General features: G+C 44.6%; 1 protein-coding gene across 1 annotated transcript in view; it reads left to right on the forward strand.

Annotated features, from left to right (window-relative positions):
• The window catches only part of ADAMTS17 (ADAM metallopeptidase with thrombospondin type 1 motif 17), a 166,188-nt gene that overhangs the window by 149,776 nt on the left and 2,435 nt on the right, over positions 1-13,977 (forward strand). The window contains exons 21-23 of the mRNA XM_087704329.1: positions 3,252-3,456; positions 7,308-7,460; positions 12,169-12,346. Coding sequence (XP_087560455.1) covers positions 3,252-3,456; positions 7,308-7,460; positions 12,169-12,346 — 536 coding nt within the window. The remainder of the gene's footprint in view (positions 1-3,251; positions 3,457-7,307; positions 7,461-12,168; positions 12,347-13,977) is intronic.

Genomic DNA, 13,977 nt, shown 5'->3' on the forward strand with positions numbered 1-13,977 from the left:
TGATGAAAAGTTGGAGAGCAATAGGAACAGCAATAGACTTAGTTATCGCTTCACAGTACCTTATAGCCCTCTCTAAGCAGTTTACAGGGTCAACATCTTGCCCCCAACAATCTGGGTCCTCATTTTACTGGAAGGATGGAAGGATGAGTCTTGAGCCGGTCAGGATCGAACTGCTGGCAGCTGGCGATCAGCAGAAGTAGCCTGCAGTACCGCATTCTAACCACTGTGCCACCACAGCTCATTGGTCACTGTTCTAGATTCTACACATAGTCTAGAACAGGGATCCTCCCAAACTTTTCAACTCTTTGACCCTGTTTCAGATTATTAATCAGCCCCCAGGCATGTACAGTATTGTATGGAAATCTGTTCTGACTCCCTCCTCCATCCAGTAAGGAAAGCCGAGACAAGCGTAAAATGGAATGTCTTTTAATAACAAGACCAGACTCTCGGTGGCTGAAAGCCAAATAAACAAACAGATAAGGGCTTTGGCAGCAAGTCCGACAAACCTTGGCAGCAATGCAAGCAAACTCTGGCAGCAATCCAGCCTGCCAAGTTTGTTTCTCTTTAGTCAAACGTTGACTTCTGCAAGAAGGGCGTAGCACAAGCAGTCTCTTTTATAGTCTGGGAGAGGAGCTTAATGACCATCAGCTGAGCGTAATTACCTCCTGTAATTACATAGTTGTTCTTGAGCCAAGTAGTCCTTCGACGGCGTGCATCCCGGAACAACTCACAGGTGGATCACTCTCTCTTGTCTCCACCCCACTGATCCAAGGCTCAGGTGCCACCTGGTGGCCAACCAGTCTCTCTACGCCCTGCTCAGAGTCGGACCCCTGTCCAGGGTCCTCCACATCCTCCAGGGCCGACTCATAGGACCCCTCGCTGTCGGAGTCTGGTGGCAGCTCCAACGGCTCCTGCCGAGCCACAACAGAAATCATTTCGTAAACACTATTCTAACCAATAGTACTATGAACAATAACAGTAATAATAGACAATCGAAGGCAAATCTCACTGATGGCTGACATCTCACTGATGGCTGACATCTGATCCTGGGTAAAAGTCTCACTGTTAGCTCCTCAAACTATGGAGTTCTACAGAGACCCCCAAAATTATCAAAACCCCTCCCATTAACTTTCTATCATTTATCGGCCACCTCTCAACCTCCAGATACTTACTGTCCCCTTGGAGACTCCTATGAACCCTTGGGTTGACGTTGTCCACTTCGGAGAACTCTAATCTAGAACCGTAGATCCCATTTAAATCATTCAAGGAGCAACCAGATGTTTCCAGGAGCACCTGAGAATTTCACATGAGGATTGAATTTTGAAATGCTAGAATTAAAGTTGCCTATATTTGCAATATAAGGGGCATGGCAGCTCAGTAGCTAAGACCGTGCGCTTATCAATCAGAAAGGTCAACAGTTCGGTGGTTCGAATCCCTAGCACCTTGTAACGGAGTGAACTCCCGTTACTTGTCCCAGCTTCTGCCAACCTAGCAGTTCAAAAGCAGGTAAGATATGCAAGTAGAAAAATAGGAGCCACAACTTTGGTGAGGAGGTAACAGCATTCCATGCACCTTCGGCATTTAGTCATGCCAGCCACATGACCACGGAGACGTCTTCAGACAGCGCTGGCTCTTTGGCTTTGAAACGGAGATGAGCATCGCCCCCTAGAGTCAGGAACGACTAGCACATATGTGCAAGGGGAACCTTTACTTTTATATTTATAATAGAGCTATCCAGCACTCCAGAGTCAAAAGGCATCCGGGAGACACTCAGGTAGCACCAGTCCATAATATGTTCAGCCAGTTGTATTTTCTTTCCCAGGATCACACAGCTGCCCTTTGCAGCTGCCACACAGTCCTGGGAAAAGATGCGCTTGGTTTCCGGAGTTGTCAACGGATGCAACACGAGATCCAGGCATGGCCTGAAGCACACTGCAGGTTCCCAACTGATGGGGATTCTGCTTTCAAACCCCCAAAATTGGATATGGGCAGATTTTGAGATAGTCTAATTGCATACGAGTAAGACTGAGCATCACATCTGCCCCGGGATAAAGCCCAAAGTGAATCTATATGCTGCTAAAACTCTCATGTTTCTTTGCCTGTAAATTTTGTCTGAAAATGGTTCGGCATTTTTGAGCCAAGGCACTTCACTCACGTAGGCTAACTTGTATCCAAAATCCTGAACCCATGACTCCCATGGAATCTGGCATATTTAATACAACATAAGACAGAGTGTCATAAAATGTTTCCAATGGTCAAGTCATGATATGTATTGATTCAGGACAGCCTGAATCACCACACTGTAAAAAAGATGTTGAGATGTTGGAAAGGAGAGAAAGAGAAGGAGAGAGTGTAGGAAGGGGAAGAGGAAGAGTAGGAGCAGGGAAGAAGGGGAAGGAAAGGAGGAAGGAAGGAAGTAGAGAAGGGAGGGAGGGAGAAAAGAAAGGGAAAATAAGGTGATGTTAGAACAGGTGGAAGGGATGGTAAATAAAGCAATCCAAACTGTATATTATAACCTATTAAATGAAACAACAAATATATAAGAATGACAAATGTAAAGAAGAATAACAATTGTGTGAATGTATACTTAAAATGATATGTAAATAAAAAAGATGGGGGAAAAAGATGCTGAGACTCTAGAAAGAGCAGAGAAGAGCAACCAGGATGATTAGGGCACTGGAGACTAAAACATATGAAGAACGGTTGCAGGAACTGGGCCTGGCTAGTCTAGGGAAGAGAAGGACCAGGGGAGACATGACAGCAGTCTTCCAATATTTGAGGGGCTGCCACAGAGAGGATGGGGTGAAGCTATTTTCCAAGGCACCTGAAGGCAAGACAAGGAATAATGGATGGAAACTGACCAAGGGGAAAGTTTCCCCTTGGAAATAACGGGAAATTTTCTGACAGTGAGAACATTCAACCGATGGAACAGAAGTTGCCTTCAGAAGTTGTGGGAGCTTCATCACTGGAGGCTTTGAAGAAGAGATTGGACTACAATCTGTCAGAAATGGTGTAGGGTCTTCTGCTTGGGGGAGGGTTGGACTAGATGATCTACAAGGTCCCTCCCAACTCTTTTAATCTAATCTAATTATTAAGAACTTTTCCAATGCATTAGAAGCTCAGCCATTGTTGAAGACGTTGAGGAATCTGATAAGGAAATCGCTGTGAAACAATGACTCAATGGGTCATGGATTGTCTTACTTACAAGGATTATGACTGTCCTGGTGTTCTTGTCTTGATTGTTTGAACAGGTGGGTTACGGGACAGTGGAGTCCTTGCTCTTCAACTTGTGCCAAAGGCCTCCAGCATCGGGGAGTGACATGTGTCTATCAACTGCAGAATGGGAGCTATGTCAACACGAGAGATCTCTACTGCCTTGGTCCCAAGCCAGCAACGATACAGAGCTGCGAAGGCCGAGACTGCCTTTCCATTTGGGAAGCCTCAGAATGGTCTAAGGTATTTCCAGCCTGGTGGAAGGAAGGGCAGATAATTGGGATGTGTAGCTAAATATTTGCTAAAGTTAATTTGTTGAGATTACACAAAGGGCAAGATCATAACAACAATATAAACAAATACAACAAATACATAAGTATCTATGGAGATTCTCAACCGCCTTGGTTATGGTTGCCCCCCCCCAGGGGATTTTCCTAAAAGGCATTTGGGGCAGTCGTGAAATTCATTTTTTTTTACTACTGGTTCTGTGGGTGTGTCTTGGTGGGCGTGGCAGGAGAAGGATACTGCAAAACCTCTATTCTCAACCCACTCTGGGGCCAGCCAGAGGTGGCATTTGCTGGTTCTCTGAACTACTCAACATTTCTACTCCTGGTTCTCCAGAACCAGTCAGAACCTGCTGGATTTCACCCCTGATTTGGAGGTTTCCTGGATTTTTCTTGGAAAACATTTTGCTTCTCACCCAAGAAGCTTCTTTAGTTCTAAAATTGAATTGAATAGAATTGAATTTTATTATTTGTATGCCGCCCTTCTCCGGGAGGACTCAGGGCGGTGAACAATTCAAAAGGGGAAAAAGGGGAACATAAAACGAAATACAGATAATTAAAATAAGCAAGAGTCACACAACCATACAAGTCGAGAGGGGAGGGAACTCATCAACCCCAGGCCTGCCGGCAAAGCCAGGTTTTGACGGCTTTTCGGAAGGCCTGGAGAGAGGTGAGGGTCCGAATCCCTGCGGGGAGTTCGTTCCAGAGGGCCGGAGCTGCCACAGAGAAGGCCCTCCCCCGGGTAGTAGCCAGATGGCATTGGCTAGTAGATGGAACCCGGAGGAGGCCAACCCTGTGTGATCTAATGGGTCTGTGGGAGGTAATTGGCAGCAGGTGGTCTCTCAAGTACCCAGATCCAATACCATGAAGGGCTTTATAAGTTACGACTAGCACCTTGAAGCATATCCGGAGACTGATCGGTAACCAGTGCAGCTCGCGGAGGATAGGTGTAACGTGGGTGTACCGAGGTTGCACCCACAATCGCTCGTGCGGCTGCGTTCTGGACGAGTTGAAGTCTCCGAATACTCTTCAAGGGCTGCCCCATGTAGAGCGCATTGCAGTTACAAAACAGTTCTAAAACTTGGAGAGCTGAAGAAGCTTCTTGGATGAGAAGAGCAACGTTTTCAAAGGAAAAAAAAAACACCACAAGAAACTCCATTTGCCTTTTGGGGAAAAAAGTAGCTTTGGAACAAATACAACTTAAAGTTTAATATGTCAGTTAAAATGCTGGGGCTTCCCATTTGGGGCAGGGGGGGGGGGTTGTGGAATTCGAGAGGAGGACACTAATTAAAAACAAATAACTTAAAAGCCTTCCAGCCAAAATTTACATTTATGCTTTTGCACTACAGAGATATTAATTTTCACCAGGAGGTCATGAAATTAGATACCAGGCTTTCCATGGATGGATGGAGAAGAGAGGGAGAGAATTTTAAAGTCGTTTTCCAGTTGCTCTGCAGTGTTCCAGAGCATGTTTGCTTGGTAGCTGGCTGGTGAAACACTTGTCATTCATGTCCTGACCAAAGTCGGCAGTCACGTCTGCCTGGATTATGACTTTTAAAAAAATATTTTCTGAGAAAGATGGTGAGATATGCATGTTGAGATCTGCCCTTCGCTGCGATGAACATCATGCTAAGGCTTGCTTCTAACTTGGACCCCTCTAAATGGAGATGCTTTATTTGGAGCATGTTCAGAAAGAACTCACTAGAGATCTCCTATCTTCATCTATTTATTCAGGGCTGGACCCACAGTCTGTTTAATTAGTGACCCATGGGAGGGTGGGGAGTGAAACTGTTGTGGCCCACCAGTGGCTAGTAGAACTGGCAGCTGATTTGGACAGTGAGGAGGTTGGGGAGGAACACGGGCCAGTCCTGGACTCTGGGGAAGGCTCTGTTGAGGGCTCTGTGTCGGAGGCAGAGCGGGGGCCAGGGCCGCCTGACAGTTATCAGCTGCCTTCAGAATCAGTCATCAGTGGGGCAGACAAACAGCTGGAGCCTGTTCCCAGTGTGCGAATGTGCAGAGTTGCCAGACGAAGGGAACAGCTAAAGAACAGGGGTCGACTTGAGAGTAAGGCCACAGGTGGATAGTGAATGGCCCCTCCCAGAGGAAGTAAAAGAGGAGTGAAAGGGGAGGGGAGTTTGCAGGAGACAATTAATTTGCTGAATTGATTCGTGACTCCTTGCCAAGTTCTGTAGATATCGGCCTGGCAGCTCTCCAAGCCAGAGAAGGTCTGTGACTGTAAATCCTTGAAAGACTTTGCTGGATGTGAATGAGCAGAATTCACAGGCAATTAATAAAAGGGTTTTTTGTCGGGACCAGGAGTTTGCTTCATGCTCTTGGGAAGCCTCGGTCAGAACAGAAAATATGATTTATAAGGGAAAATTAATGGGATTTTTGATCAGGACTGTGAGCAACAGGGATTCCTTTACCGAATACCAACTATGACCCCCTTGACAGTTCTTTAGAATTGGTTAAGAAAAAGGATGTTCCAAAAACGGAAAGATACTTTTAATTCTTGTGATGGATGAATGGCTGGAAAAGATGATGGAATTAGCGGAGATGGGTAAATTAACTGCTATAATCAGAGAAAAGAACACATCCAGCTTTCTTTCTGCTTGGGAATTGCTTCTGGATGTTGTGCTTGAGATGTGGGGATGGGGGAAGGAAACTTTGACTTTGGGTTTTGTTAATAAGTTTGTTGTTAAAGAAATGGTAGTAGTATTAGTGTGTAAAAGTAAAAAAAAAACTTGAGGCTGTAATGTTACTATCTTATGCTATTGTGCTACAAAGAATTGAAAATCAATGCTTCTCTTTAGTTTTCTCACCTTAACATTCCTTTCTCTCCCATTTTCTTCCCCTATTTTCCCATTACTTTCATTTCTTTTGTATTTTATATCTTGCTTAATGAAATTATTACTTTAAAAAAAAAAGGATGTCCCCATTATGCAGAACAGGCTAAATAAATTACATTCCTGATGGCCACGGATCCCTATTTGTTTACATCCAGTCTGGTTTATGCAACGTGCCAAGTTTGAAATAATTTACTCTTTAATCAATTATGACCAAACTGAAATTAATAATGTAAAGTTCTGCTAAATCTGAAAAATATATAATGTCAGTTCTTCTTCCAAAGAACACATATGTGCACAACAGATTTAAGATCAGTCCTGGTGTGTTAAGTAGATATGTGCTACAATTGTACTGGGGAAATTGTACTTTCTCCAAAGACAATGCATTGGCAACAATCTTTTTATGCTTATCTAATTTAAATATAGTACAATCTGACATACATACATACATATGGCTCTGTGTGTGTGTGTGTGTGTGTGTGTGTGTGTGTGTGTGTGTGTGTGTGTGTGTTCCAGCATAACTCTGGAATGCCTTGAGCAATTTCAACTAAATTTGGTACACAGATGACTTACTCTCTGGAAAAAAAATACTGTGGGGAGTGACACTCCTAACACCCCTCAGGTGTGTGTGTGTGTGTGTGTGTCCTGTTAAGATATAGCCTGTTGTGCCGTAAAATGGCTTCTACTGTACAGCGCAGTGGAGTTGCCATGGTAACAGCTTCACAGTACTCCACAAGGGGGCTCCCTCTAGTAAGGGGGAAAAATCCAACATTAGAAATTAGGTATGGTCCGAACATTTTCCCCTATAAATAAATATCCGGGCAACGCCAGATTATCAGCTAGTTGGTGCATATTTTTTCTTGTAAAAAACCCATGAAGCATTTTAAGACACATTTGGAAAATGTGAAACTGCTTCTAAATATTTCAAGTCCAATTCAACAAATTTCAACGCTCTCTTTTGCAGTGTTCCTCTGATTGTGGGAGGGGAAAACAGAAGAGAAAAGTCATGTGTACCAACCCACAAGGAAAGTGTGATGCAGCCACAAGGCCACGGGATGAAGAAGAGTGCGAAGATCACACTGGATGCTACGAATGGAAAACCGGAGAATGGTCCAAGGTCAGGCAGTCTGCGATTCAAAAAAACCCAAAACATAATTTAAAGCTTAGTGGTATGGATCAATATGTCTTTTGAATATGATTTCATTCTAATTCTAGTTTGTAATTCCTGCATTAGTCTGAGGAAGAGAAATATATTTGTTCGTTTACATCTTGCGTTTCATAAGAATAAAGACCAATATCTAAATGCATATTTGCGCATACAAACCAAATAGAATAAAAGCCACAATACTTTTATTTAATCCACTAAGAATTAGAATTGATCAGCGAGGGAGGGGAAGGGAGAGAAGGGAGGGATGGAGGGAAGAAGGAAGGAAAGACAGAAAAAGGGGAAGGAAAAGGGGCAAGGGAAATGGGGAAGGAAAAGGGGTGAAAAGAATAGAATAGAATAGAATAGAATAGAATAGAATAGAATAGAATAGAATAGAATATGGAATGGAACAGAACAGAACAGAACAGAACAGAACAGAACAGAACAGGGAGTGAAGTAGGAAGGAAGGAGGGAAGGAAGGAAGGAAGGAAGGAAGGAAGGAAGGAAGGAAGGAAAAGGGGGAAGGGGGGAAGGGAAGGGAAGGAAAAAGGGAAGGAAGAAGGGAGGAAGGGAGGGAGGGAAGGGAAGGGGAGGGAAGGAAGGAAGGAAGGAAGGAAGGAAGGAAGGAAGGAAGGAAGGAAGAACCAAAATTATTGGACAACAAAATAATTGTGCTCTCAAGCATTCATACTGAGTGGCATTTACAGTCTGTTATCAGTCCATTTGGGAGTATTTCACATTCACTGTCTCCTTGGGGAAATTACCAGCAACCACTTCCATATAATTCCAGCTTCAGCTAATGTCAGAAGACCAACCGCTGGCTTAGTCAGTTTGTGGGAAGTAAAACTGACACCGAGACTTACGAGCTGAAGGTTCAGTCTCTTAATAGTGTACCCCACCCTGCAAAACTTTTGTTTTCTAGAAGACTCAGGGGGGTAGGGGAGAAGACCCCTGTTTTGACTCGAATGCCTCTGAGGATTGAATTGGGAGATTCAAATAAGCACATTTTCAAAGGCCAGCCTGGGTAGGCGAGGAGCCCCCTTCCTCGGGCAGCCCCAGCCCATCCCGGGTGGTGGCAGGCCTGGGAATCTGGCCGCCAGCCGAAGGTTCCATGCTTCCCATATGGGAAATGACTCCTGCTTTCTCTCCATGTCCTGCACCTGATGGCCGAGTCTCCCCACCGAGCTCTGGGACGACTCACGTTCGGAAGCATCGGCAAAGGCTTGGCTGGAAAAAGGAGGCGAGAAAAGAAAAAAAAGGGAGGACATCTTCAGAATGTGGGGCGGCTGCCAAGCCCTGTCACTGGTGATAAAGCGCCTTTGAAAAGTTGCTTCCAGCCACCTGCCCTCCCCTGACGAGAGGAGCTGCCAGTTGTGTCTTGTGTTCCCCTCCGAGATCCTGGCAAGCAGCTTATTCCTCCCAGCAGGACCTGTGAAACCCGGGGAAATTCTCATTTCCTTTTAGAATAACCCTGCTTTTGTCTTCTCCCTTGAAGAAGGGATCAGCAGTCATTCATTGCGGCTGGGAGTGACGAATGCCCCCTAATTGTGGCTGAGCTGCTTGGCAAGGGCTTCCAGTTGTCTCTGCGATGGGGAGGCGAGGAAGCTAAATCTTCGTGTGTGTGTGTGTGTGTGTGTGTGAGAGAGAAGGCATCGTGAGCCTCCCTCTTCCTGATTTGCAAGCTGCAGCTTGGTGGATCTGTATGCAGGAGGAACGATCAGACGTGGCAGGGTAGAATCTGATTCAGTAGCCGTGGATTCTGAGCCGCAAATGTGCCCTGATATGACGCATAATGCAATGAAGGAGAGATCTTGTGAAGGCGGTAATCCTGGCTAGGTTAATAAAAAGCTATCAAGCAGGTTTCCTGCAGCGCCGTGGTGGCGCAGTGGTTAGAGTGCAGTACTGCAGGCCACTTCTGCTGACTGCCGGCTGCCTGCAGTTCGAATCTCACCAGGCTCAAGGTTGACTCAACCTTCTGTGGTCTGTAAAATGAGGATTTACCCCAGATTGTTGGGGGCCATATGCTGACTCTGTAAACCGCTTAGCGAAGGCTGTAAAGCACTGTGAAGTGGTATATAAGTCTAAGCGCTATTGCTATTGTTCCGAGGGTGTCTGTTCGATCTTGGCACAACACGATCAGTAAAGCTGGTCTTTGTGATTTTAAAGTGATAGTTTGAGCATCCTTACATGTAGTCATACTTCTTATCACTTATTCAACAAAACAAATAATGACCTCCTGTGGTGGGAACCTGGTCTATTTATTCTAGAATTAAGCAGTTTATTCTAGAATTCACCTGTGCTCTCGAAGTCTCACTTCAAGAGTAAGTTGTGGGGGAAAATTTAGCCAAAGCCCCGCAGCTCTTAATAGGTTTTTATGATTTATATACGTCCCTACTTGGTAAAAAGCTTCTGAAATATTTCATGTATTCCCAAAAAGCATGAAGATGCTGCTTAAGAAGGGCTGTAAAGCACCGTGAAGCGATATACAAGTCTAAGGACTACTGCTATTCTTTACAGTGTGAACCCAGTCACTTCTGCAGCTTTCCCCATCTACCCAGCCAGATGTGTAAATACAGGTAGTCCTCAACTTACGACCACAATTGAACCCAAAACGTCTGTTGCTAAGCAAGACAGTGGCTAATGGAGTCATGGAATCACAGGACATGGCAAAACAGACATATAGGTGGCCTGGTTAGCTGAGCATCCAACATGCGGTCACAGGACCAGGGGAGCGACCATCAGAACTTTGAATATGGGTCTTAATCCCCCCCCCAAAGTACAGGTAGTCCTCGACTTATAACAGTTCATTTAGTGACCGTTTGAAGTTGCGAAGGCAATGAGAAAAGCGACTTATGATCATTTTTCACACTTCCGACTGTTGCGCCATCCCCATGGTCACAGGATCAAAATTCAGATGCTTGGCAACTGACTCGTATTTATGTCGGTTGCCGTGTCCCCGGGGTCATCTGGTCCACCTTTGGCGACAAGCCAGATTTATTTAACAACTGTCTTACTAACGGAACAACCACAGCGATTCACTGAACAACTGTGGCAAGGAAAGGTTGTGAAATGGAGCAAAACTCACTTAACAAGTGGTCATAAGGTCTTAAGTCAAGGACTAGCTGTAAACCTGATGTCATTTCAAGCAGTCACTAAGTGACCAGTCGTAAGTCAAGGACCATCTAACGTGTTTCCCCCCCAAAATAAGACAGCGTCTTATTTTCTTTTGACCCCTCTAGAATAAACCCTTGGCCTTATTGTTGGGGAGGTCTTATTATTTTTGAGGTGCAGGAGGACCCTTTTCCTCTGCCCATGGACCGCCGATCAGCTGATCCAGAGATGGCCGAAAGTTCTATCTCTGTTTCTGGCACACTCTTGACAGCCCTCATGTCGCTGGGCCTGTTGCTCTTTTTGCAGCTGCCACTAAGAGAAGGGCCGCGGTAGTAAGGGTTTGCGGGAGCGGCCTCCGTGAGGCCATTCTGCGTGGATAGCAGGTTCCTATGGGTCATGTGGGGCATGTTCCCCCCTTCCCCCGCCCCCAGGAAATGCCGGGGACCAGCTGCGCATGCATTCAAATATTTTAGGGGCGGGCTTATTTTCGAGGCAACACGTTAGATGGTCCTTGACTTACGACTGGTCACCTGCTTGAAATGACATCAGACTTACAGCTAGTCCTTGACTTACGACCTTATGACCACTTGTTAAGTGAGTTTTGCTCCATTTCACAACCTTTCCTTGCCACAGTTGTTCAGTGAATCACTGCGGTTGTTCCGTTAGTAAGACAGTTGTTAAATAAATCTGGCTTGTCACCAAAGGTGGACCAGATGACCCCGGGGACACGGCAACCGACATAAATATGAGTCAGTTGCCAAGCATCTGAATTTTGATCCTGTGACCATGGGGATGGCGCAACAGTCGGAAGTGTGAAAAATGATCATAAGTCGCTTTTCTCATTGCCTTCGCAACTTCAAACGGTCACTAAATGAACTGTTATAAGTCGAGGACTACCTGTACTTTGGGGAGGGATTAAGACCCATATTCAAAGTTCTGATGGTCGTTCCCCTGGTCCTGTGACCGCATGTTGGATCCGTGAGGCCATTCTGCGTGGATAGCAGGTTCCTATGGGTCATGTGGGGCATGTTCCCCCCTTCCCCCCCCCCCAGGAAATGCCGGGGACCAGCTGCGCATGCATTTAAATATTTTAGGGGCGGGCTTATTTTCGAGGCAGTGGTACATCAGGGGTGTCAAACTTGATTTCATTGAGGGGCGCATTAGGGTTGTGTTTGACCTGGGGGGCTGAGGTGGGTGTGGCCAGCTCGACATCACTTATGTGGGAGGTGCCGATGGCGGGCTGAGTGCTCTGCCAGCAAAAAAGGGCTTGTGAGCTCCGTTTTTGGCTGCAATGACCTCCTGCAATCCTCTGGCAGTGAAAACAGCGCTTGGGAGGGCTCCGCGCGGCCTTCCCAAGCTCCATTTTCACTGGCAGAGGCACCATGGGCCGGTCCTTCACTGTTTCCAGGTTGGCCCCAGGGGCCAGATCTAAGCATCCCACGGGCCGGATCTGGCCCCCAGGCCTTGAGTTTAACACCCCCTATCTATATAAAACTAACCAATCGAATGTCTTCTTCCAATGGGCTTCTGCCTCGGTTATATCTCTGTGTTCCTCTCTCTCGTCTAGTGTTCCTCAACATGCGGCAAAGGTCTTCAGTCCCGTGTGGTTCAGTGCATGCACAAAGTCACAGGTCGCCACGGCAACGAGTGTCCCACCTTCTCCAAACTTGCAGCCTACCGGCAGTGTCACCAACAGGCCTGCAATGAGAAGATCAATGTCAACACGATTACCTCTCCAAGACTCGGTCAGTATGCTTCCCCTGGATTTCTGAATTCTGAACTCCTGATTGGTCATCTTCCTCTCTCAAAACAAACTTAAGAAGCTAATTACCAAGAATTGCCTCTATATCCAACTGAGGAACAGCAAGCTTTGAAAGATGCAATGGAAAAGGAATTAAAATCATTGCAAAAGTTAGAAGTATATGAAAATGTAAAGTTACCACCAGGTAAACATGCCATTGGTTGTAAATGGATTTTCAAAATTAAAAATAGTGTAGATGGGACTGTAACCCATAAAGCCAGGTTAGTTGCACAAGGGTTTGCTCAGTCAGCCAGTGACTATGATGAGATCTCTGCATCTAGTTTAATTACGTGCAGCATTAGTGTGGGCAGCTAAGAATGAATATATAGTATCTTCATGCACCGTTGCTACATACTATATATTTACAGAAGCCTGTAAAACTGATAGTAAAACTGATTGCTGGAGGTTGAAAAAGAGTCTTTATGGCTTGAAGCAATCAGGATATGAATGGAATCCATGTATAGTTAAAAAGTTAACTAAGATATGTTTTAAAGCTGGCATGGCTGATCCATGTTTGTTTAAGAAAGAAAGTAATGGTGTAATTTCATTGTTGCTATTGTTCACTGATGACATAGCATTAATCACTAAAACTGAGCAAGAAGCTATGAGGATTATAACACTGTTAAGGACGCAGTTCAGTATAAAACATCTCGGTGAGATTAGGCAATATCTTGGTTTACAAATAGATAAAACTAGGGAAGGATACAAAATCTCACAAACTGAAAAGATTAACCACTACTCAGAACGTTTAGGATGGAACTGTGTAAACCGACAAAAACTCCAATGGGTCAAGAATTTAGCCATGATAATGTAAAAAAAACTGTATTTGATAAAGGTATTTATCAATCATTAATTGGTAGCTTATCATATCTGAGTAATTGGTCAAGGCCCGACATAGCATATAATGTAAATCAATTAGCCAGGTTTAATGCTGAATCTACTGAAAGGCACTGGCAAGCTGCTAAGAGGATATTAAGATATCTTAAGCAAACGATGCATTATGCATTGTATTTAGAACCTAAGGATGATCTGAGCTTAACTGCATATGCTGATGCAAGTTTTGCTACAGATGTGTCTACATGGAAATCAATATCAGGGTTTTTTGTATTCCTGGGAAAAGCACTAATTGGATGGCAGTCTATTAGACAAAAACATTTACGTCTATCAACTATGGAGGCTGAATTCTCATGTTTGTCATTATTATGTACGGATTTGATTTGCTATAAATAACTCCTACTTGATATGGGGATTGACATAAAAGAGCCTATTGTTGTTTATGAAGACAATCAAGCTGCAATTCAGATGGCATCCAATCTTGCTGTAAAAACTAGGTCAAAATACACTGATTTAAGATATCTAAATGTAAGGCAAAGTGTGGATGGTAAATTAGTTTCACTGGAGTACTGCATGTCTGAACATAACATTGCAGATCATTTTACTAAGGCCCAAGGTAATATAAAGCATAAACATTGTTGCGAGGAATATGGATTAAAATTGTAAGACTTGTATATTGTCCTACCCAAAGGGGAGAATGTTAGGAATATAATCTAACAGTTGGGTTGGCAATATATAAAT

This window comes from Thamnophis sirtalis, unplaced genomic scaffold (genome assembly GCF_051295495.1).
Source record: "Thamnophis sirtalis isolate CommonGarterSnake01/CBP01778 unplaced genomic scaffold, rThaSir2_p1.2 scaffold_2, whole genome shotgun sequence".
NCBI classification, from domain to species: Eukaryota; Metazoa; Chordata; class Lepidosauria; order Squamata; family Natricidae; genus Thamnophis; species Thamnophis sirtalis.